General features: G+C 37.6%; 1 protein-coding gene across 6 annotated transcripts in view; it reads left to right on the top strand.

Annotated features, from left to right (window-relative positions):
• LOC116634082 (EGF-like and EMI domain-containing protein 1) overlaps positions 1 to 24846 on the top strand; it is a 649939-nt gene that overhangs the window by 376696 nt on the left and 248397 nt on the right. For all 6 annotated transcript variants that reach the window (XM_032407255.1, XM_032407258.1, XM_032407257.1 and 3 more), the window contains one exon: positions 5806 to 5928. In XM_032407255.1, coding sequence (XP_032263146.1) covers positions 5806 to 5928 — 123 coding nt within the window. The remainder of the gene's footprint in view (positions 1 to 5805; positions 5929 to 24846) is intronic.

The raw sequence follows: 24846 nt of genomic DNA, 5'->3' as shown, positions 1-24846 counted from the left end.
AAGAGAAGGTGTGCCAGTCAAAGTCCAATAAAAGACAGAAACCACAGCAAAGATTTGATCGGGAGGAAAAAAGTACTATAGACTATTAATTAGGAACTGAAGGTAAAGTACTCAGAGAGATAAAGAGAATGCTGGAGAATATAGGAATAGCAGATGGTAGGGAGCAGCCACTATGTCTAGGACTGAAAGAGAGTACCCAAGAAAAGAATGGGCTTGGAAGCATTCTCCCCCTGCCCACCCACCAGGTTGAAATTCAGATCTTCGTGAGGGTGTGACTATGGCCCATGGGATGGCATAAAGCTTTGCAGAGGTGCTTCTGGTGGGGATGGTGGGCAGGAGCCTGTTGCTGGGGGTAACAGTGAGCTTCACTGAGAAGCTGCCTGCTGGGTTACTGGTGAGATTTGCTGAAGGGTATGTACCACTAGTCTATTGTACGTCACTGGCAGGGTAGCTGTTTGCTGGTGAAGAAGCTTCCCACTGACAAGGAGGCAGCCAGCTGGCAGCCACAATGTGCACACCTGCAAACACAAAGCACTGGCATCAGAGTGATGAGCCCCTTCCCCTTACAGCATTCTTCCAGGCCCTCTGTGAAGAAGACTTAACATTGCACCACCTGGCAATGTAGAGATATTTATAAGGTCCAGTTTCAAAACCATAAAGCCAGTCTAAGAAGAATGGATTTATAAAAATGAGAACACTGATGACAAGATGAAAAGTTTCACCTGAGAAGAAGAATTTATAAAAATAGCCATATGTAAACAGTAGAAATGGAAAGGAAAACTTTAACAGAAAATGAAGTAGATGCAATTAATGGTATATTATGAAGAGCTGTTTATAGAATTAATAACCTAGAAGACAGAAATATATCTAGTGGAATATATCTAGATGGAAGTAAAGAAAGAAAAAAAATGATACAACAAAACAGAAAAAAGACATGAGATAAGTGACATATAGATCAAGGGTCTTACATACTGTGTTAAGCAGTACTAGGAAGAAAAGAGAAAACAGGGCAAAAGCAATATTCGAAGAGATAATGAATGGTAGATACAATTTTTCTAAAACTGAAAGACATAAAACCACAAAATTGAGAGGCACTACAAACTCTGAGGAGGGAAAGTACAAAACAAAACACACAGAAGCATGTCATAGTAAAACATGAGAAAAAAAGGACAATGAGAAAATCTTAAAAGCAGACAGAAAATCACATTATATTCCAAAGGAATTAAAATGACAATGGAATAGCACTTTTGAAATGCTTAAAACAACTGCCAACCTAGAATTCTATTCCACTGAAAATTTTCTTCAAAAATTAAGATGTAATAAATGGAGAAGGACAGGCAAATCTGTGCAGAAGAGATCCAAATAATCTACTTAAGAACTTCATCCTCAAAGAAGGGAAGCATAACTCTCCGCTCCTTAAGTGTGGGCTGTGAATAAAGACTTCATTCCAAAGAATACAGTATGGAAAGAGAGATAAACAAGAGTAACTTACAGTGGAGAAACCTGACAAACACTATGTCAGCCTGGGGATCAAGGTTAACATCAACTGTCCTAAGTCGTGTTGATAATATATATCTTTGATATGATGTCATGAAAATGTCACTTTACCTCTGTGATCTTCCTCCTCAAAACACATAATCCCAGTCTAATAATAAGAAAAACATCATAAAAACCCAAATTGAAAGACATTCTATGAAATACCTGACTAATAACTCCTCAAAAATATCAAGGTCACCAAAAGCAAGGAAAGCAGTAGAAACTGTCACAGTTAAAGAACCTAAGGGTACATGACAACTAATGTAATACAATAACCTGGATGGGATCCTGCGTCACAAAGGGCATTAAGTAAAAACTAAGGAAGCCCGAAAAATGTATGGACTTTAGTTAACAATAATGTATCAATATTGGCTTATTATCACAACAAATGTACCATTACTAATGTAAGATTTATAAGAGTGGAATATGGAATATATGGGCTATACTGGAACTCTATACTATCTTTGCAGTTTTTTTCTGTAAAATCTAAAACTGTTCTAAAATTTTGTAAAAGCTTATTTAAAAATTAAAGTGAAAGAATATCGGTTCCTGACAAACAAAATCTGAAAAAAAAAAAAGCCAGAAGATCCATATGAAAAGAAATACTAAAAGCAATTTTCAGGCAGAGGGAACATTATTCCAGAAAGAAACACAGAAATGCAGGAAGCAGTAATGAATAGCAGAAAAGGTAAATATATGTATGTCTAAGTTGTTATTGACTATATAAAATAATAATAAGTCTTATGGGGTCTAAAGATCTGAAATTCAAAAGCATGATAACAATAACATAAAAGCTGGAAAAGCATAAATGGAGTTAAAATGTAAGTATCTAGCATTGCTAGGGAAGTGGTTTTTTTATATTTATATTAAGTACTAATTTATATTAAGTACTAATTTATATTAAGATTTAATAATAGATGTTTTAATATCTAGAGTAACCACTCGAAGAATAATAAAGGATATATAACTGACAATCTAATATAGAGTGCAAATAGAACAGTAAAATAATAAATTTAAAAGGACAAAATAATAGAGAGCAAAAGTAACATAAAATATATAGAAATTTAGAAAAATAGTAAAATGATAACTTTAATCCAAATATGTCAGTAATTACATTAAAGTCAATGATATAATAACCACAGCTTAAGGATATTGGAATATTTAAAATAACACATATAGATAGATATAAATACATGGATATAGTTTCTTGAATAGATGAATATAAAAAAGGTTAAAAGTAAAGTTTAGAACATAAAATGTCATGCAAACACAAACCAAAAGAAAACTGATATAGCTATACTAATATCATTAAACCTCAACTTTAATGAAAGAAATATAGCTGGATCTAAAGGAGAACATTTTACAATAACAAAGGGTTAATTTGCTAGGAAGATGTGGCAATTCTAATTTTGTATGTCGCTTACAACAGAGCTTCAAAATATATAAAACACAACTTGCAGTCATAAAAGGACAAATGTAAAATCACGTAGGGAGATTGTACTATGCCACTTCCACTAACTGATACAACAAGCATATGGAAAAAGACCTTAAAGATATAACGATATGAAAAACATGATTAATAAACTTGACCTAATTAAATATACATATTTGTACATACTTGAAATATATATATAATATGTATATACACATAATATGTATATTGTGTATATACATACAGAAAACGTAGCACCTGAGAATTGTAGAATATATCTTATTTTCCAGTAAACGTAGATTTTTTTTTAACCAAAATTGACCATATGCTGGAATATAAAGCAAGCCTTAACAAATTTTGAAGAATTGAAGTCACGTAAGTTATACTGTGTCCCCAGTGGAATTGATATAACATTTTATGCTAACAAGATGATTGGAAATGCCTCAAATCTTTGAAAAACCTTCAAGATATACCTCAAAATAACCCAAATAAGGGTTAATGTAGATTAGGAAATATTTTGAATTGAGTGATAACACATTATAACACAAGAAAACCTGCGGGATGCAGCTAATACTTTATTTTTAGGAAAATTTATATTACTGTGATATGCTCTCTCCAAGAAGGCTGCCATCAATATTTTAAGAACTGGACAAATGGACAAAATATTTGAACAAGCACTTCAACAAGATGTTATCTAAATGGCCAATAACAGGAAAATGTGCTTAACCCAATTAATCATCAGGAAAATGCAAATTAAAAATTATAATATGATAATATTATGCACTCTCCAGAAGAGCAAAAATAAAACAAAAGAGAATATCCCAAATGTTGGCAGGGATGCATGAGTAGCATCTGGTATCTAATATACCATTGGAGAGAGTATAAATTAGAATAACTTCCTTAGAAGACTATTTGGCTATAATTACCAAAGCAAAGCATATCATACTTTATGACCTAGCAATTCCAGTCCTAGATATATTACCCAATAGAAGTGCACATGTGAGTTCACTGAAGACATGTGTGAGAATGTTTATAACAGCACTCTTTATAATAACCCCCAAATAAGAAAATATCCAATTTCTCATCAGCTATAAAATGGGTAAATTAAAATTTACCCATTTTATAGCTATAGCTGTAGTTACAGAAATGTATAATATACAGGAATGAGAATGAACAAACTGCAAGTATATGCAACAACATGTGTATATCTCATGAGCAGAATGCTGAATGAAAGAAGCCAGACACGGGGGTGACTGGGTGGCTCAGGGGCGCCTAGGTGGCTCAGTCAGTTAAGCATCTGCTTTTGGCTCAGGTCATGGTCCTGAGGTCCTGGGATCGAGCCCTGTGTCAGGCTCCCTGCTCATCAGGGAGTCTGCTTCTCCCTCTCCCTCTGCCTCCCCCCACTTGTGCTCATTCTCTCTCTCTCTCTCAAATAAATAATAAAATCTTAAAAAAAAAAAAAGAAATCACACACACACACACAAATACAGTATGATTCTGCTCCTTCTCTCTCTCTCAAATAAATAATAAAATCTTAAAAAAAAAAAAAAAGAAACCAGACACACACACAAATACAGTATGATTCTGTTCAAAAAGACAAAACCTGTAACCCGTAGTGATTAAACATGGGGCTAGTTATTACCTTCAGCCAGGCAAGGTAATGTTCTCTTTAGTGTGGTTGCATTGGTATATTCTATATCTGAAAAACTCACTCAACAGTATACTTAGGATTTACATACTTTTCTGTGTCTATGGCACATTTCAATGAAAAGTCAACTAAAAACAAACAAAAGCAGTCTCAACACCTGCACAGCCATACCTCAGACCAAAGCAGTTAACATCCAGTCAGGATGAACTGTAGCTCACTCTGCCTGTCAGTTCTTTGCACCTTCCGCATCCGTGCTCTGCTCTCAGGGTTCCAGTGTCAGGACAACTCAGCCCCTCTTTTTCTGTGCTTCTACTTTGTCAGCTTCTTCTGCTCTTTCTGACTAACACATTCTCCTTCTCTCTCTCTGTCTCTCTCCCATTTTTACCTGCTCCTCCCCACTTCCTCCCTGCCCTTTCTACCCTCTCTCTCTTCCAGCTACACTCATCTCCTGAGGCAAAGATTTATTATGTCAGCTAGTGAACCTGTAGTAAAGGAGCCTCTTTTGAACAGAACACACCACTATCAAACCTACAGATGTGCTGGGATACTTATTAGCTCTAAGTTGGATGGGAGATAGGATGAACCCTTATCTGTAAAGATAAGCTCTGACCCCAGGTTCAGAATGGGGTGTGGATGTATCCAGTACGTGGACACAACCAAATCACACCTCCACCAATCCTCAACCCCACCTGGATTTTAACCATTGGAAGCCCTGGAACTACTTTTCTACCTCTACCACGCTGCTCAGCACAATGCCAGATATATAGTGGGGGGTGCTCAATAGTTATTTATTTGGGAAGCCAGGAACAACATTTACTTAATGGACAAATAGGCAACCTAGTGTTCTGACTCACTGTGACTCTGTTCTCAATCTCACCCTCAAATGATGACTTGAATATGAAATTTCTGGACCTGTACTATAAGTCTCCAAATTCCATAAGACTAAACAACTCCTTAGTACAGTGTTCAAAAATATTTCAAATACCAAAGGCTATGACCTACCTTTTCCTTTACATCAAAATTAGAGTGCATTAGCTCTAATTAAAATAAGATATTGTAGTGTTATTTCCTTTAATCTGAGGTCAAAGAATAATGTCATTCTGTGTTGGTACATTTTTAGGAGAGCCACCAAAGTCTTTTTATGTGTCTGGTTGGAGGAGGCTAATTCTGTTTAAATATTCAATTGCAGATGTAAACGAATGTGCCATCGACAATGATGGCTGTCAGAACCAATGCTGTGATACACTTGGCAGTTATTACTGCAAGTGTCAAGCTGGCCAGAAGCTGGAGGAAGATGGCAGAGGATGTGAAGGTAACCGTTAGGACTGTCTGCTTAAAGATAAGGAAAGAGAGAACATCTATGTAATGCAAAAGAGGGGGTTTGTCTTTTATCCAAAGCCAGTTGAAGTGCCTGTGTTGAATGTTGTCAAGAGCACAGATCTTCCTCTCATGTCTAGATTACAAAATTGTAACCCTAAGAACACTTCAAGTAGCTTATTATAGGAAACATATGATTATACGCTGGTTTGGTCGTGTCATGTTCTGATTATGTAATTTCAATCGTTCATTTAAATCCCTGGGTAAAGTACATATTTTTGAAAGCATTTCATTTAATTCTAAAGTAAAAAATGGTGCTTATCCTAAAATACTCATATGTTGATACAATGGAAATGGAGGGGCACAAAACCCACCCCAGGCATAGTATTCTTGATGCAGAATTCGCTTGTTTCACAAACTTCAATTTACTGTCTCCTTTTAAAATTAATTCCTGCCTTCCTTTATTTATTACTTCACCATTTGGTTGATTTGACAATCACTGAGTTCCTGCTCTTTAACAGGCATTATTCCATGTTCTGCGGATATAAAAATTAATGAGAAATAAATTCTGCCCTGAAGGAGTTTACTGATTAGAGGCAAAGATTGAAACATAAGCCAAAACCTTACAGAATGGTGTTCTAAGGCATGATAATATGGGGTTAAATGCGCTGGATTCAAAGAAACCTGGGTTAGAATCTCAGTCTCTCACTTAACAATTTAGGTAACCCTGCGAATGTTATTTAGTCTTGCTAAGACTCTTTCCTCATCTATAATTTCCTACCATCTTTAATGGTACTTTCTAAAATCATAGAAGTTGCCATGGGATTAAATAAGATAATATATCTAAAGCATTTAGCATAGGGTGGTATATAGTGGGTGTTCAGATGATAACTATGAATTTTATTCCCACTTATGAACTCAGTTATTGCCCATATTGGGAATGTAATGGGGGCCAGAGACTGCTCCCTTTTCTTGTTCTCTAAGGAGAGATATCCAAATTAAAAGGAACCCTGTATGATGTCTTATAACTGTCCTTTCTGATTTCCCCCATGTAGTCATATTACTAAAATGCTAGAGCATTTTTTTTAGATCCCTTAGAAGTGTCTTTATTCTAACTATGTTTTCTCATTGACCTTATGAAAATCATGCTTATTTTTTACCTGTGATAATGTTTATTCCCGGTGGGGCATATGTGAATAAATTGGTAGGAGAAAACAAAATAAACAAAAGACATCCAGCTGAAGGCAACTGGGGCTGAGGCTGCGGGTTTGATTGGGACTGCCAACGCAAGGCAAGTGTGAGTATGTTAGGATTTATCAAGTTCTCAGGAAGCAGTGTGGCTCAGTCCCTTCTGGCAAGTTCTGGCAGGCAGCAACAAGAAAGGCCCCAGGTGAGCAGGCAGGTATTCAAAGGCAACTGCCCTCTGGGCCTTCCTAAGATAGGCATCACCCCAAGAAACGTCCTCTGGCGGGAAGAGTATAAATTAATAAAGGCAAGCCAGGCTCCTTTCATTCAAGGGAGATAATCTTTATTACTGATGAGATTATCTGTCAGTGGTGTTCTCGCTATTGATTCAATATCCGAGAACAGGAGGACTCAAGGACCCCGTGGTGTCCAAATGAAAAGTGGGACAGTGACTGCTGAAGACAGCATGGTCTACATGATGAGAATATTCATTGTCATGACCCTTCCCTTCCCTGACAGGCAGCGATCTCTTTGTTTCTTTCGGCTGAGTATTGTTATCACTGTCATCCTTATTATAGATATATTTGAAGTGCCCAGCACAGCAATTAGCCGGTGGTAGGTATAACAATTGCAATTATGTTTATAGTAACTATTAGGCTAATAAGTCATGATAAACTTTGTACCCACTAATTCATTTACATGCAATTATCTCATATTTAATTGAAGTTAGTTACTCTTCGTATAATCGTCAAAACATTTAGAGAAGTGATTTCCATGGTTTCGCCTAACCCATGTCCTTTTGCACAGACTGAGTAAGAGCAAGGTCAGGATTTGTGAGAATCAAGGGTGTGACCCTGAGCTAACTTTGACTTCCTACTTAGCGAGATGCAGCCTTGGGATGGTGGTACGGAGTGGAACATGCACCACAGTAAAGAACCAGCTCACAGTCTCCTACTTCTCATGATCTTTTCCTGTTCACTTCCTTAAATGGCTGGTAGACATGGTGATGCTAGAGAACCAGCTTGCTTGATTGTTGAACATACAGTGATCTCAGATTCATTTACATACATAATTAAATAAAAAATAATAGAGGTCATTTTGAAATTGGGTGTATTCTAAAGCCACTGCAAATGAGCATTTCAATTCATGTGAGTGCGCTAATGAGTCATTCATATTTATTTACTGGATGGTAACAGTAAGTGTCGGTTGGTTTCAAAAACCATTGTATTGAATGCTACAGATATAGAATTAAAGTCATTTGAAAAGACTTTTTTTTTTGCATTAATATAAGTTGAATGTAACTTATTTGAATTGCTTTTTAAAATACCGATCAACGCATTTGTTGAACTATTAAAATAAATCTAGAGTCTACTTGTCAATGGAAATGAAATATTTGTAAATGGCCTTGTTGGCTAATCTTACTTTTTAACCTTTTCTCTAAAGAGCTATAAACTTGTGGAGAAGGCTTCTGATTAGTTCAGTTACACGGGATCCCCTTTTCTCAGGCATAGCTTTGAACTTAAAGCACAGCTTCTATTTCACATGGCAGATAGGTTATTGTAAGGTGTAAATTAAAAAGGAAAATAAAGAGGGGAAAGAACTGCCTACTAGTGGACACTGTGGTATATGGTGTGTGCATGTATATACATATATGTACAGATACATATACGTATACATGTTTTTCTTTAATGTGTCAACTCAGATTATAATCTTTATAGCATTTCATATATATACCCGTCTTTGCATTTCAGGAAAAAATGCAACTGGATTTAATATTTTATTCGCTACTAAATCCAATTTGCAATTATTTTATTTAGGATTTTTACATTCATAACCATGAGTGAAATAGGCCAGTAATTTGTGTTTCTCATATGTTTTTTATGGTCGTGGTTCTCAACTGGAGTGATTTTGTGCCTCAGAGACATTTGGTAATGTCTGAAGACATTAATTTTCACAACCCAGAGTAAGCGGTACTGTTGGCATCTAGTGCGCAGAGGCCAGGAAACTGCTAAACATCCCCTTGTTCTGTTACTTTGATTGTACACTTTTTAGACCCTTGCGTTCTCTATCACAGCTGCTTTCATCTGTTCCATTTTCTTTTCTCTCTTTACTGCCTATGCTCAACTAGTTTACTGAGTTTCAAATATCAATAATTTAACTTTACAGTTTTAAAAGTCTTATTTTTCTTAAATCTGTAGGTTTCTTTCTATGGTATGCTCATGTTTATAATAATATCCTTTTGCTTTATTGTTTCACACATAGCTACATTGTGTATCTGCTTCCAATACCTGTGGTTCTTGTTGGGAGGTCTAAATCTATTATTTCTTCTTTCTAGGCCTTTAGTTACACTCTCTTTCCTTTCCTGTTGTATATACTTCTAGTATAGAACTCACAGAGCACTGTACTTATTTACACAGTTGTACTGTCTCTTAGATTGGGAATATCTTCTGGGAAAAGGCCATGTCTTATCATGTCTTACCACTTTATCATCCCTAGTTAACAGGTGTCCCTAGTACCTAGCAGAATTCCATAAATGCTGATTGAATGAATGAATGGATAGATGAACACCCATCCATCCAAATATAAATGCATGCAGCATACAATCAGTATACCTTTATTCATTTCCTTATCTACAGATTCTAATCATGCTGGGTTTGTCACTTAAAGTCTGCCTAGTTAAACCATTTGGTTATCAGCAGGTCTTTGTGTAAATATTTGCTGATAACAAGTCTGTTTCATTTGAAAAGGTAAATCACATTTTTACTTCTAGAGGGCAAATCAAAGTCTTATAGCTTAGTTTGAACTTTCTGAAATTTCTCTATGTGGCTTTTCTAAGTTATTGGTGCAGCATTATAACTAGTGTGACTCTCTGAGCATAGTAGTCGCATGAAGTCAAAGATTTTTTTCTAAATAAAATAGTAACTAACATTACAGTATTTTTAATAAGTGAACTGATAATAAACACTGATTCAACATTTGAGATAAATTTACATTTGGGAGAAATAAATGGACATAAAAGTATATTGTTTAATGAATTGATGGTTAAAATATTTAAAAGTAATTTTGATAATATTTTGAGCCATTTTTTCCCTGAAAAACATCAGAAATGATAATATGAATAAGTGAGAATGTAACTCGGTATGCCATTGTCATGGAATTATAGAATTTTTGGCTAAAAAAGGCTTCTCTAGGTGGAATCCCAGGGAAATTAAATTATTTGAGCCAGCTTAAAATACTAATTGGTGGACAAAGTGACACTAGAAGCCAAGCTTTCTTATTTCCTTTCTTTGATTATTGATAGCCAACATGAAGTGGATACAGATCAGATTAATCAGAACCATGGAGTCACGGCACTACAAGAGTCCCAGAGACCTTCAACTCTCAGAGGCCATGATCAACAGAGGAGGGAAATGAAGACCTGGAGAAATTGACTGATTTCCTCCAAGTCTCAGGCTATTTATAGAGCTAGGAATAATCCGGTTCTCCTTTTCCCAACTGCCATTCTACTGATCAACCTGGTCAGTAAACATTCATTGGGCAACTACTATGTGCTCAGCACTGTGTTGCATAATTTGAGAATATTGAAGTACTACAAAATATGGTTTCTTCTGTCATAGGGTTTCAGTATCATTACAAATCCTAGATATAAAATTATTTTGTGATAAAGAAAGTGCAAGTAATTTTATTGTATGCTTTGAGAGTTCATGCAGGCCAGCTCTTTGCCTCCAAGCAGCACTGTATCTAAACCAGCTGGTGGTCTATCCTGATATCAGAGATCTCCAAAGGAGGAGGTTCTGCAAATCTTTTCCATAGTCTGTTTAATAACCCTTGCTATCGGGAAAGCCTTCCTGATGTGTAATCTATATTCCTTCTGTTTAAGTGTAAGTTTAAGCCTTTTGATTTTACTGTCTTCTTAGTTCAGAAAGACTTAGCTAATCAGAATCCTCCCTTACAATAATTCTTCTCACTACTGTGCCCCTTCTCAACTTAGTAAAAATGTGCACCCAAAGCCAGAGGCTGTTGTCACTTTAAGAAAAAATATTGTCATCTATCTACCTATCTATCTATCTATCTATCATCTATCATCTATCTATCCATCTGTCAATCCATCTATCCACCCACATACATAAATGCATACATATTTGGTTTTGAGTTCATAAAATTCACTTGAAGAAATTATTAAGGATTTATCTACTTCTGTGCATTGCTTCTCTTAATAGTCATCTATAAGGGGACTTCTGAACTTCTGCCTCATAAACTTAAAAAAAAAAAAAAGTTATCCTTTTTGAATTTATCAAGACATATTTACAATATGGAATTCATTATGTTTAAAAGCTTAAATCACTTAAAATTCTTGGGATTTATCATAGTTAATGCATAAATGTATGAAAATTTTCTTCCTTTTCACCCATCCACCCATCCATTCATTCACCAAACATGTGTATGACCCATCCACTGTGGACCATGTTAAAGAGCATGCACTTTGGGTTTAAATATTGACTGACATTAACTAACTCTGAAGCTTAGAACAAGTTACTTAATATCTGTGGGCTTTCCCTTCTTCATTTATAAAACCAGAATCACTCTACCTAAACTGATATAGACTGAAAGATGAAATGAGATGTTGTATGAAAACAACTTGGTGGTGGAAAAGCCTCCTTTCCCCTACTGCATGACCATAGAAGAGGGATATTCATTAGTCTAACAATCCTGACATCTCTCTGCCTCCTCCTCACTGCCTTCTTTCCAGAGGAGAAAGAACAAATTATCTCACTGGCAAGTTTGAAGAAGCAAGCTATACGTTTGGGGAAAGAAACTGTAGAATTTAACCCACCTTCTTATCTCCTCTTTAGGATCTGCAAATGCCTGCAGAAAGTTCTCATTCTGGTCTTCTCTGCTATGATATATGTTTAACAAGAGCAGAACCCCACATGGGGAAGAGTGAGGTTTTTCAGCTACACCTAAAACCAGGTGAGAGCATTTGCCTAACTCTGCATATGTTTTTAGGAAGCCCATTGTTGCTACACCCCTAAATATTCTCCAGTTTCAACTGTTAGAAAAATAAAGCTGATATTTTATCTACATCTGCTTATGTTGGATTAGATCTCAATTAATGCAAAAGTAAGGCAGGGAACACAAGTTTGTTATTGTACCCTTTCATATACTAACACCTTGCATTTGCCTAATGCATAATACATGCTCAAGAAATTTTCTTTCTTTCCTCATTTTAAAATTTCCTCCTATGTTATATGTTGCTAAAGATAAAAATATATGTAAGGTTGTCTTTCTCTCTCCAAGGAGCTTCCAGTTCAATAAAAGATTTAAGATGGATGAACAAACAGCTGCAGTATAAAATAGCAGGAGTAAATATAAGGCAGGTGCAAGCAAAGTGCTATGGGAATTAACCAGACAAAGAGATAACCCACCATTGAATCAAAATAGGCTGTAAGGAACAGGGATAAACACTAATCATTCAGTCCTGGGACTGAACAACACTCCTTCCATTTCTTTAGTTTCTTTAAAAAATTCCCAATTGGTGTACTATTGTCAGTCTTCTCTTTTGTTTGACATAGGAAGGCATCTAAGATTTTAACAGCAAAGCTGACACTGCCACACCCACAATCCTTCTCTGTAGAAAGTCTAAGGGTACACTTAAGTATCTGTGTCTTTTAGGCTAGAGAGAAAACCACACATATAAATCAAGTCTGAAACTTTGCTATGAAAGGGGAAATCCACTTCTTCTCTTTTTAAGTTAATCTTTTAAATGAAGCCCATCATTTCAACACCTCAGCTTTCAGCTAACTCTTACAGTCAAAAGTGTATTTGGTAGTGAGGCAAACTGGAAGAGACTGTAACTGATACAAATTCTCCAAGATGAGCTGACTCACTTTCCAAATTTCATTAGGGGCATACAGATTTATGACAGTTATAGCTTCCATGGTAGTGCCAAAAGAGAAAGACCAGAGAAAAGAGGTCCCAGAAGTCTGTGGGTGACAAGCAAGGCATCTCTCCCAGGAGCCTCGTGTTCTTAGTATGCCAGGACAAAAATTAACGAACCACAAACCTATTTCAGTAGCTCCTGCCACTTGCTAAAACAATGAAGGAGAAGCAGCCAATCAAGGCAAATTGCTGTGTGGAAGTGTCTGGGAATGGTGGGCAGCAAGGGAGCTTCTTTCCAAAGTTTGGATCATGGCCCTTAAATTTTGCCTTATATCAACAGCATAACGTAAGTTTAGTATTCTTTGTTTTAATTGAAGCATAGCTGCTATACAATGTCAGCAATGTTATATTAATTTCAGGTGTACAACCTAATGATTCAACAATTCTTAATATTATACTATGCTCACCACAGTAAGTATAGTTACTGTCACCATACAACATTATTGCAATATTTTTGACTATATTCCCTATGCTGTACTACTTTTCACGCCCATGACTTATTTTATAAGTGGAAGTTTGTACCTCTTAATCCCCTTCACTTATTTCACCCACACTCTTGCTCCCTCCCCTGTGGCAACCACCAGTTTGCAGTTTGTTCTCTGTATTTATAATTCTGCTTCTGTTTTTTGTTTATTTGTTTGTTCATTGTCTAGTAATGTAATTCCACAGGTAAGTGAAATCATGCAGTATTTGTCTTTCTCTGTCTGACCTATTTTACCTAGTGTAATACCCTCTAGGTTTATCCATGTTGTCACAAATGACAAAATATCATTCTTTTTTAGAGTTCAGTAATATTCCTTTGTGTGTGTGTGTGTGTGTGTGTGTGTGTGTGTGTAATATCACTTATATCTATTTATCTAGCAGTGGACACTTAGGTTGTTTCCATATCTTGGCTATTGTAAATAACACTGTAATAAACATAGGGGTGCATAAATCTTTCTGAATTAGTGTTTTCATTTTCTTTGGGTAGTGGTGGAATTACTGGATTATGTGGTGTTTTTCTCTAACAATCCTGAATGATAACCTTGCCAGGTAGAGTAGTCCTTTTTTTTTTTCCCACTGGGCCTCAAAGAGAAGGACTTGGGCCCCCCATGAGCAGTGCCAGGGGAGTATTCTTAATTGTAGGGTTTGTTCCTTTCAGCACTTTGAATATATTATGCCACTTTTTTGTGACCTGAAAAGTTTCTGCTGAAAAATTAGCTGATAGCTTGTTGGGGTTTCCCTTGTACCTAATTATTTCTCTCTTGTTGCTCTTAAGATTCTCTCTTTATCTTTAATTTTTGACATTTGAATTATTATGTGTTTTGATGTAGACCTCCTTGGGTTCATCTTTTTTTTTTAATTATGTTATGTTAATCACCATACATTACACCATTAGTTTTTGATGTAGTGTTCCATGATTCATTGTTTGCATATAACACCCAGTGCTCCATTCAGTACATGCCCTTTTTAATACCCATCACCAGGCTAACCCATCCCCCCACTTCCCCTCTGTAACCCTCAGTTTGTTTCTCAGAGTCCATAGTCTCTCATGGTTAGTCTCTCCCTCTGATATCCACCCCCTTCATCTTTCCCTTCCTGCTATCTTCTTTTTTTTTTCAACATATAATGTATTATTTGTTTCAGAGGTACAAGTCTTTGATTCAACAGTCTTACATAATTCACAGCGCTCACCATAGCACATACCCTCCCCAATGTCTATCACCCAGCCACCCCATCCCTCCCAGCCCCCACCACTCCAGCAACCCTCAGTTTGTTTCCTGAGATTAAGAATTCCTCATATCAGTGAGGTCAAATGATACATGTCTTTCTCTGATTGACTTATTTCGCTTAGCATAATACCCAATAGTTCCATCCACGTCATTGCAAACGGCAAGATTTCATTCCTTTTGATGGCTGCATAATATTCCATTGTATATATATACACCACATCTTCTTTATCCATTCATCTGTCAATGGACATCTTGGCTCTTCCCATAGTTTGGCTATTGTGGACATTGCTGCTATAAACATTGGGGTGCACGTACCCCTTCAGTTCACTACATTTTTATCTTTGGGGTAAATAATAGAGCAATTGCTGGGTCATATGGTAGCTCTATTTTCAACTTTTTGGAGAACCTCCAAACTGTTTTCCAGAGTGGCTGCACCAGCTTGCATTCCTACCAACAGTGTAGGAGGGTTCCGCTTTCTCCACATCCCCACCAACATCTGTCGTTTCCTTACTTGTTAATTTTAGCCATTCTGACTGGTGTGAGGTGGTATCTCATTGAGGTTTTGATTTGGATTTCCCTGATGCCGAGCAATGTTGAGCACTTTTTCATGTGTCTGTTAGCCATTTGGATGTCTTCTTTGGAAAAATGTCTATTCATGTCTTCTGCCCATTTCTTGATTGGATCATTTGTTCTTTGGCTGTTGAGTTTGATAAGTTCTTTATAGAGTTTGGATACTAGCCCTTTATCTGATCTGTCATTTGCAAATATCTTCTCCCATTCTATCAGTTGTCTTTCGGTTTTGTTGACTGTTTATTTTGCTGTGCAAAAGCTTTTTATCTTGATGAAGTCCCAGTAGTTCATTTTTGCCCTTGCTTCCCTTGCCTTTGGGATTGTTTCTAGGAAGAAGTTGCTGCGGCTGAGGTCAAAGAGGTTGCTGCCTGTGTTCTCCTTTAGGATTTTGATGGACTCCTGTCTCACATTTAGGTCTTTCAACCATTTTGAGTCTATTTTTGTGTGTGGCATAAGGAAATGGTCCAGTTTCATTCTTCTGCATATGGCTGTCCAATTTTCCCAACACCATTTGTTCAAGAGACTGTCTTTTTTCCATTGGACATTCTTTCCTGCTTTATCGAAGATTAGTTGACCATAGAGTTGAGGGTCCATTCCTGGGATCTCTATTCTGTTCCAATGACCTATGTGTCTGTTTTTGTGCCAGTACCATACTGTCTTGATGATGACAGCTTTGTAATAGAGCTGGAAGTCCGGAATTGTGATGCCACCAGCTTTGCTTTTCTTTTTCAACATTCCTTTGGCTATTCGGGGTCTTTTCTGGTTCCATACAGATTTTAGGATTATTTGTTCCATTTATGAAAAAGGTTGATGGTATTTTGATAGAGATTGCATTAAGTGTGTAGATTGCTCAAGGTAGCATTGACATCTTCACAATATTTGTTCTTCCAATCCATGAGCATGGAACACTTTTCCATTTCTTTGTGTCTTCCTCAATTTCTTTCATGAGTATTTTATAGTTTTCTGAGTACAGATTCTTTGCCTCTTTGGTTAGATTTATTCCTAGGTGTCTTACAGTTTTGGGTGCAATTGTAAACGGGATCAACTCCTTAATTTCTCTTTCTTCTGTCTTGTTGTTGATGTATAGGAATGTCACTAATTTCTGTGCATTGATTTTATAGCCTGCCACTTTCTGAATTCCTGTATGAGTTCTAGCAATTTTGGGGTGGAGTCTTTTGGGTTTTCCACATAAAGTATCATATCTTCTGCAAAGAGTGAGAGTTTGACTTCTTTTTGCTGATTCGGATGCCTTTTATTTCTTTTTGTTGTCTGATCGCTGTGGCTAGGACTTCTAATACTATGTTGAATAGCAGTGGTGATAGTGGACATCCCTGCCATGTTCCTGACCTCAGGGGGAAAGCTCTCAGTTTTTCCCCATTGAGAATGATATTCGCTGTGGGTTTTTCATAGATGGCTTTTATGATATTGGGGTATGTACCCTCTATGCCTATACTCTGAAGAGTTTTGATCAAGAAAGGATGCTGTACTTTGTCAAATGCTTTTTCTGCATCTATTGAGAGGATCATATGGTTCTTGTTCTTTCTTTTATTAATGTATTGTATCACATTGATTGATTTGCAGGTGTTGAACCAACCTTGCAGCCCAGGGATAAATCCGACTTGGTCGTGGTGAATAATCCTTTTAATGTACTGTTGGATCCTTTTGGCTAGTATTTTGGTGAGAATTTTTGCATCCATGTTCATCAAGGATATTGGTCTGTAATTCTCCTTTTTGATGGGGTCTTTGTCTGGTTTTGGGATCAAGGTAATGGTGGCCTCATAAAACGAGTTTGGAAGTTTTCCTTCCATTTCTATTTTTTGGAACAGTTTCAGAAGAATAGGTATTAATTCTTCTTGAAATGTTTGGTAGAATTCCCCTGGGAAGCCATCTGGCCCTGGGCTTTTGTTTGTTGGGAGGTTTTTGATGACTGCTTCAATTTCCTTAGTGGTTATACGTCTGTTCAGGTTTTCTATTTCTTCCTGGTTCAGTTTTGGTAGTTGATACATCTCTAGGAATACATCCATTTCTTCCAGATTATCTAATTTGCTGGCATAGAGTTGCTCATAATATGTTCTTATAATTGTTTGTATTTCTTTGGTGTTGGTTGTGATCTCTCCTCTTTCATTCATGATTTTGTTGATTTGGGTCATTTCTCTTTTCTTTTTGATAAGTCTGGCCAAGGGTTTATCAATCTTGTTAATTCTTTCAAAGAACCAGCTCCTAGTTTCGTTGATCTGTTCTATTGTTCTTTTGGTTTCTATTTCATTGATTTCTGCTCTGATCTTTATTATTTCTCTTCTCCTGCTGGGTTTAGGCATTATTTGCTGTTCTTTCTCCAGCTCCTTTAGGTGTATATTTAGATTGTATATTTGAGACCTTTCTTGTTTCTCAAGAAAGGCTTATATTGCTATATAGTTTCCTCCTAGGACTGCCTTTGCTGCATCCCAAAGATTTTTGAACAGTTGTGTTTTCATTTTCATTTGTTTCCATGAATTTTTAAAATTCTTCTTTTATTTCCTGGTTGACCCATTCATTCTTTAGTAGGATGCTCTTTAGCCTCCATGTACTTGAGTTCTTTCTGACTTTCCTCTTGTGATTGAGTTCTACTTTCAAAGCATTGTGGTCTGAAAATAATCAGGGAATTGATCCCAATCTTTTGGTACCAGTTGAGACCCAATTTGTGACCTAGGATGTGATCTATTCTGGAGAATGTTCCATGCACACTAGAGAAGAATGTGTATTCTGTTGCATTGGGATGGAATGTTCTGCATATATCTGTGAAGTCCATTTGGTCCAGTGTGTCATTTAAAGTCTTTATTTCCTTGTTGATCTTTTGCTTAGATGATCTGTCCATTTCAGTGAGGGGGGTGTTAAAGTCCTCCACTATTATTGTATTGTTGTTGATGTGTTTCTTTGCTTTTGTTATTAATTGGTTTATATCATTGGCTGCTCTCATGTTAGGGACATAGATATTTACAATTGTTAGATCATCTTGTTGGATAGACCCTTTAAGTAGGATATAGTGTCCTTCCTCATCTCTTATTATAGTCTTTGTTTGAAAATCTAATTGGTCTGATATAAGGATTGCCACCCCACCTTTCTTTGATATCCATTAGCATGGTAAATGGTTTTTCACCCCCTCACTTTCAATCTGGGGGTGTCTTTGGTTCTAAAATGAGTCTCTTGCAGACAGCATATTGATGGGTCTTGTTTTTTTATCCACTCTGATAGCCTGTGTCTTTTGATTGGGGCATTTAGCCCATTTACATTCAAGGTAACTATTGAAAGATATGAATTTAGTTTCATTGTATTGCCTGTAAGGTGACTGTTACTGTATATTGTCTGTGTTCCTTTCTGGTCTATGTTACATTTAGGCTCTCTCTTTGCTTAGAGGGCCCCTTTCAATATTTCTTGTAGGGCTGGTTTCATGTTTGCAAATTCCTTTAGTTTTTGTTTGTCCTGGAAGTTTTTATCTCTCCTTCTGTTTTCAATGACAGCCTAGCTGGATATAGTATTGTTGGCTGCATATTTTTCTCATTTAGTGCTCTGAATATATCATGCCAGTCCTTTCTGGCCTGCCAGGTCTCTGTGGATAGGTCTGTTGTCAGTCTAATGTTTCTACCATTGTAGGTTACAGATCTCTTCCCCCGAGCTGCTTTCAGGATTTTCTCTTTGTCTCTGAGACTGGTAAGTTTTACTATTAGATGTCGGGGTGTTGACCTATTTTTATTGATTTTGAGAGGGGTTCTCTGTGCCTCCTGGATTTTGATGCCTGTTTCCTTCCCCAAATTAGGGAAGTTATCTGCTATACTTTGCTCCAATATACCTTCTGCTCCTCTTCCTTCTTCTTCTGGGATCCCAATTATTCTAATATTGTTTCATCTTATGGTATCACTTATCTCTCGAATTCTGCCCTCATGATCCAGTAGTTGTTTATCTCTCTTTTTCTCAGCATCTTTATTTTCCATCATTGGGTCTTCTATATCACTAATCTCTCTTCTGCCTCATTTATCCTAGCAGCTAGAGCCTCCATTTTTTATTGCACCTCATTAATAGCCTTTTTGATTTCGACTTGGTTAGATTTTAGTTCTTTTATTTCTGCAGAAAGTGTTTCTCTAATATCTTCTATGCTTTTTTCAAGCCTAGGTAGTATCTTTAAAATCGTCATTCTGAACTCTAGTTCCAACATCTTACTAATGTCCATATTGATTAGATCCCTGGCAGTCAGTACTACCTCTTGTTCTTTTTTTTGAGGTGATTTTTTCCATCTTGTCATTTTGTCCAGAGGAGAACAGATGAATGAGAGAACAAAATGCTAACAGGGTAACAATGACCCCAGAAAAATATGCACTAAACAAATCAGAAGAGACCTGAAACTGGGGGAAAAGAAAGGGAAAGAAAGAAAAAAGAAAAAAGAAAAAAAGAAAAAGAAAAAGAAAAAGATAAAAAACAACAAACAAACAAACAAACAAACAAAAACAAAAACAGAATATGATCAAATATGATCAGGCTGGTGCATAGATCAGTGCCACACACTAGATTTTGGGCGTATTTTGGTCTGTTAAAAGAAAGTGCCTCCCAAAATTAAAGAAAGAATACGTTATATATGTACAAAAATAAGGGTAAATACAATGAAGGGATGGAATATGACTGTAAAGATGAAAATTATAAAAGATTTTATAAAAGGAATTGATAAGATAAGAAGTTGTTTGAAAAAAGAAAGAAGAGGATTAAAAAAAAAGGGAGAGAATGTGATCAGGCAGGAGAGTAGAACAAAGCCATATACTAGAGATTTAGGGTATATTTTGGTCTATTAGAAGAAACTGTATCCCCAAATTTTAAAGACAGAACAACTTATATATATATACCAAAAATAAGGTTAACTACTATGAAGGGATAGAATATGACTCAATAAATGAAAAATAAAAAAGACTTTTTAAAAAGGGGATTGATAAGATGTTGGTTGAAAGGGGAAAAAGAAAAATTCAAAAAGAAAAAGAAAAAAAAGAAAATTAAAAAAAATTAACTTTGAAAGACTAAAAAATCATGGGAAAAAAGCCATGAATTCTATGTGCTGTATTCCCCTAGTGCTGGAGTTCTGCCATTCTCATTGATCAGTAAACTTGGTCTTGCCTGGCTATTCTTGCTGGGAGAGGGGCCTGTTGGTGCAGTTCTTCAAATGTCCTTGCGGGTGGTGGAATTGCCCGGTCCTTGCCAGGGGCCGGGCTAAGTAATCTGCTCAGGTTTGCTCTCAGGAACTTTTGTTCCCTGCAAGCTTCCCGTACAGCTTTGGAGGACGAGAGTGAAAATGTTGGCCTCCCAGTCTCCACCCTGGAGGAGCCGAGAACTAAGGGCCCTACTCCTCAGTGAGCCCCCAGATAAAAGCAGTCAATCACTCTGGTCTCCCCGGTCTCCGGCCACACTCCATGCTCACCTGGCCTGTGACCGAGCGTGCTCACCCTACCTGTGATAGAGCATTTCTATCTCTGGTTCACGACCCTGTGTGGAGTCTCCAAACCCAGCAGATCCCTGCAGTGCGCTTCCACGCCGCTTCTCCCAGGGGAGGAAGGGGAGTCTACCCAGATCTGCCATTTGTTGGGTCCCTGCTGGAGGAGTAGTGGCCCGACTGTGCCGCGGATCACGGTTTATGGCAACCCCGAGCTGAGAGCCCGTGCCTCGGCTCCGTCTCTGCAGCCGGCTTCCCTGCTCCAATACCTGGGAGCTCTACCGCACTCAGGCACCCCCATTCTTTCTGTGACCCTGAGGGTCCTGAGACCACACTGTCCCAGCGAGGGTTCCACCCCCACTTAGCCACTGGAGTGACGTCCCTCAGCGGAGCAGACTTCTAAAATTTCCGATTTTATGTTCCACTGCTCTATCACTTGCCGGTCGTGGCTGAGGGAGGCTCCCTCCCCCGCCATCTATCTTCGTGAATATCACCTCAGATTCATTTCTCCGCATGTCCTACCTTCTAGAAAGTGGTCGCTTTTCTGTTCATAGGGTTGCTGCTATTCTTTTCTTCGATCTCCTGTTGAGTTCATAGGTGTTCAGAATGGTTTGATCCCTACCTAGCTGAATTCCTGGGACCAGACGAAATTTAGGTCTCCTACTCCTCCCTAGATTATTTTCATCCTTGGGTTCATCTTATTTGGAACTCTCTGTTATTCCTGGACCTGTATCTGGGTGTCTGTTTTCTTCCACAGGTTAGGGATGCTTTTAGGTATTATTTCTTCATATATGTTTTCTGCCCCTTTCTCTCTCTGTTCTCCTTCTGAGACCCCTATAATCCAAATGTTAATATGCTTGATGTTGTCCTAGAGATCCCTCAACCTGTCTTCATTTAAAATTTTTTTTTTCTCTTTGCTCTTCAGCTTAGGTGCTTTTCATTACCCTGTCTTCCATATCACTGATCTATTGTTCCGCATCCTAATCTGCTGTTGAATTGCTGAATTAGTGTAGTTTTCATTTCAGTTACTGAATTATTCAACTCTGATTTTTTTATTGTTATTATTTTTTATTTCTTTGTTAAAGTTCTCACTGAGTTCATCCATTCTTTTCCCAAGTCCAGTGAGCATCATTATGACCGTTACTTTGAACTCTTTATCAGGTAAGTTGCTTATCTCCATTTCATTTAGTTCTTTTTCTGAAGTTTGTCTCATTCTTTTGTTTGGAGAATATAAGTCTGTCCCCTCATTTTATTTGACTTTCTGTGTTTGTTTCTATCAATTAGGTCAAACAGCTACTTATAGACTTGACGGAATAGCCTTGTGTAGGAACATCCTTGTATAGACTACATGTGCCTGGCAGCTTTGGCTAGCTAGCTGGAGATGTAGTGAGCGTGAGCTGAGGGTCCTGAGGCACTCCACACTGGGGTCATTCTGGTTGGATGGCTGGAGCCAAAGTGGGCATGAGTCAGGAGGTCCAGGGTCTCTCCATGTAGAGGGTACCCTAGTGGGACAGCTTCAGCTGAAGTGCGCATAGTCTGGGATTTCCAGGGCATTCTGCACAGAGGTGACTATGGCAGGGTGGCTGCAGCCCAAGTAGGCTCTCTGCACATTGGGGGTGCCCTAGACAATCATCTCTAGCTGAAGGAGTTATGGGCATGGAGTATCCTGGGATTCTCTGCACCTGGGTCACCTTGGTGAGATGGCTTGAATTGTCTTGAGTGAGCATTGTCCAGGGGGATGCTGGGGCTACCTTATGTGGTCTCCTTGGGGGAACAAATGGGGCTGGTGTGGGCTAGGGTCCCAGGGTTCACTGAGGCAGCAGGCTGGCCAGGGCATTATACCCTGTTCTCATCTGTTCTATGGAGGTGGAGGCAGAACATAAACAATGGTGCTTGCCTGCCCCTCTGTGCCCAGAGAGTGTTTCTAATTGCTCCCTCACCATTTGGCAGAGCTTCAGGATTGGTTCCTTTATATTCTAGTTGCTCCTTTAAACCTTGGCTTTTTTTTCTATGCCCCAGGGTATCTAGGGCTGATGTGGGCAAGGGGTCTGGGACTCATTGAGGTTGAGGTTGCAGGATGGGTAGGGTGCCCAGAGTCTGCTCCCATCTGCACTATCAAGGTGGAGCAGGAATATAAACCATGGCACTAGCCAGTGCCTCTGACCCTCCACTGTTTGGTGGAGGCTTAGTTCCTTAGTTCCTTTATATTCCAGTTGCCCTTTTAAAATGCAGCTTTTTTCTGTGCCCCAAGGCAGATGAATCTGTTCACTGTCCTTCAATACTGTCTCTCCCCGGGGCAGCTTGCAGTGTCCGGGGTGGGAATCTTTTCATTACCATTTCTCCATCTCTCCTGCTGTTCTCTGTGAGGTTCCTCTATCCTTTGTTGTGCAAAAGCTGTTCAGTCAGCCTTTAGTTTTTTCTCAGGAGGAATTGTTCTATACGTAGGTATGGATCTGGTGTATCCATGGAGGAGGTGAGTTCAGAGTCTTCCTACATCACCATCTTGGACCCTCCCCTGAAGTTTAATGTCCTTAAGAATATATTTTTTAGTTTAATTCACAATTACTCTGAGTTTCTCTACTCAGTCATTTAAAAAAGCAGATCTTTTTGAAAGATTATATAGTATTTTTCATTTTTTCTAAAAAAAAAATTTCCCAAATGAAGCATCCTGCCTTCAATCACCTCAGATTTGTGTTTTCCCTCTAGATATATATGTTTTTTTTTAGATTATAAAATCACACCCACCAAAGGATCAGTATGATCCTGTATTCTAAAGAGTGGTGTTCTGGACTTGTGAAATGTATATGGTTAGTTCCTATACTTGCAAGACTCATATTATTGTCTATTACTATTATAAAAATAGTAATGAATAATTGATGTAAAATTTTCTTTTTGCTATAATAAATACCCTTATCAATTTCTAAATAAGGAGAACTTTTTATCTTTCAGTAAGTACTCATTAAGAGGGACTCTGAATGCATATGTGTAATTTTTAATCAGGAAATAAGCCAGTTAAAATTAGCTTGTTATTTTGCTCTTAGCTTTCATGTGTCTGTATTTTTAGTAACCTTCTGAAGTGTAGAATCCCTTCCATAGTGGATTTCATAGAAAGAATTAAAGTTACTCATTTCTGAAAAAAAAAAAAAAAAACTGTATGCCTTAGTTCATAAACTCAAATTAAGCTTCACTTATTGTTAATCATTCTAGTTTTTAATTTCTTAACAGGCCAAATCAGCACTTCCTTAAATACTGATGGGATTTTGGAACATAGGTGGGGTGAGGTGGGGTGAGGTCCAGAGCCAACTACCAAGAAAGAATTCTTGAGATGTCTTTGGTGCAAATGGTGGTTTATTAAAGCATGGGGACAGGACCTGTGGGCAGAAAGAGCTGCTGCCCCGAGGTTGTGAGGGGTGGCTGATTATATACTATGGGGTTGGGGGAGGTAAGGAAAAAAGAGGTTTCAAAAGGATTTTTGGATGTTAAAGAAGACTTACAGGTTACCAGAGGCCTTGCCATTGTCAGGATTGTTTTTCCCTCTAGCAAAGCATTATCATGAAGATAGGTGGGAGTTTCCTGGAGGAACATTACACTCTGCCCACTTCAAGTATCTTGTCAATGGGATGCAGGTTATAAGGACATTTAATTATATCTACATTTCCTTCTGGAAGCTAGGTTATTGATAGAAATGTAAATTGTTAAGACTTTTGTAAACTGAGGGAAACTCTTATCTTGCAAGATTGTGATCTCTATAAGTTAACTATTTGTTTTTCTTTTCCTTAGCTTTAGGGCAGCCAGGAGTGCTTGAGGAATGTCACATATACCGTATGGTATATGTGGGGGGGTTGTGGGGTGTCAGCTTCTACTTTGTCCTCAGCTTGCCTTCTGTTCCCTCATCAAATACAATTAATATCAACATAAAAGAATATCATTCATTTTATTTATTGTAGATACATTTTATGGATATATTCTACATGCATTCTCAGTAAAACCAAGCACTCATATAAAAGTATGCATATTTATTTTTATTTTTATGTTACACTTTCAATACAAATGTCTCATT

The sequence above is a fragment of the Phoca vitulina genome, unplaced genomic scaffold (genome assembly GCF_004348235.1).
Source record: "Phoca vitulina isolate PV1807 unplaced genomic scaffold, GSC_HSeal_1.0 scaffold8, whole genome shotgun sequence".
In the NCBI taxonomy this organism is placed as follows: domain Eukaryota; kingdom Metazoa; phylum Chordata; class Mammalia; order Carnivora; family Phocidae; genus Phoca; species Phoca vitulina.
The sequence above is the reverse complement of the archived record's forward strand: the minus strand, read 5'-3'. Positions and strand labels throughout refer to the sequence as shown.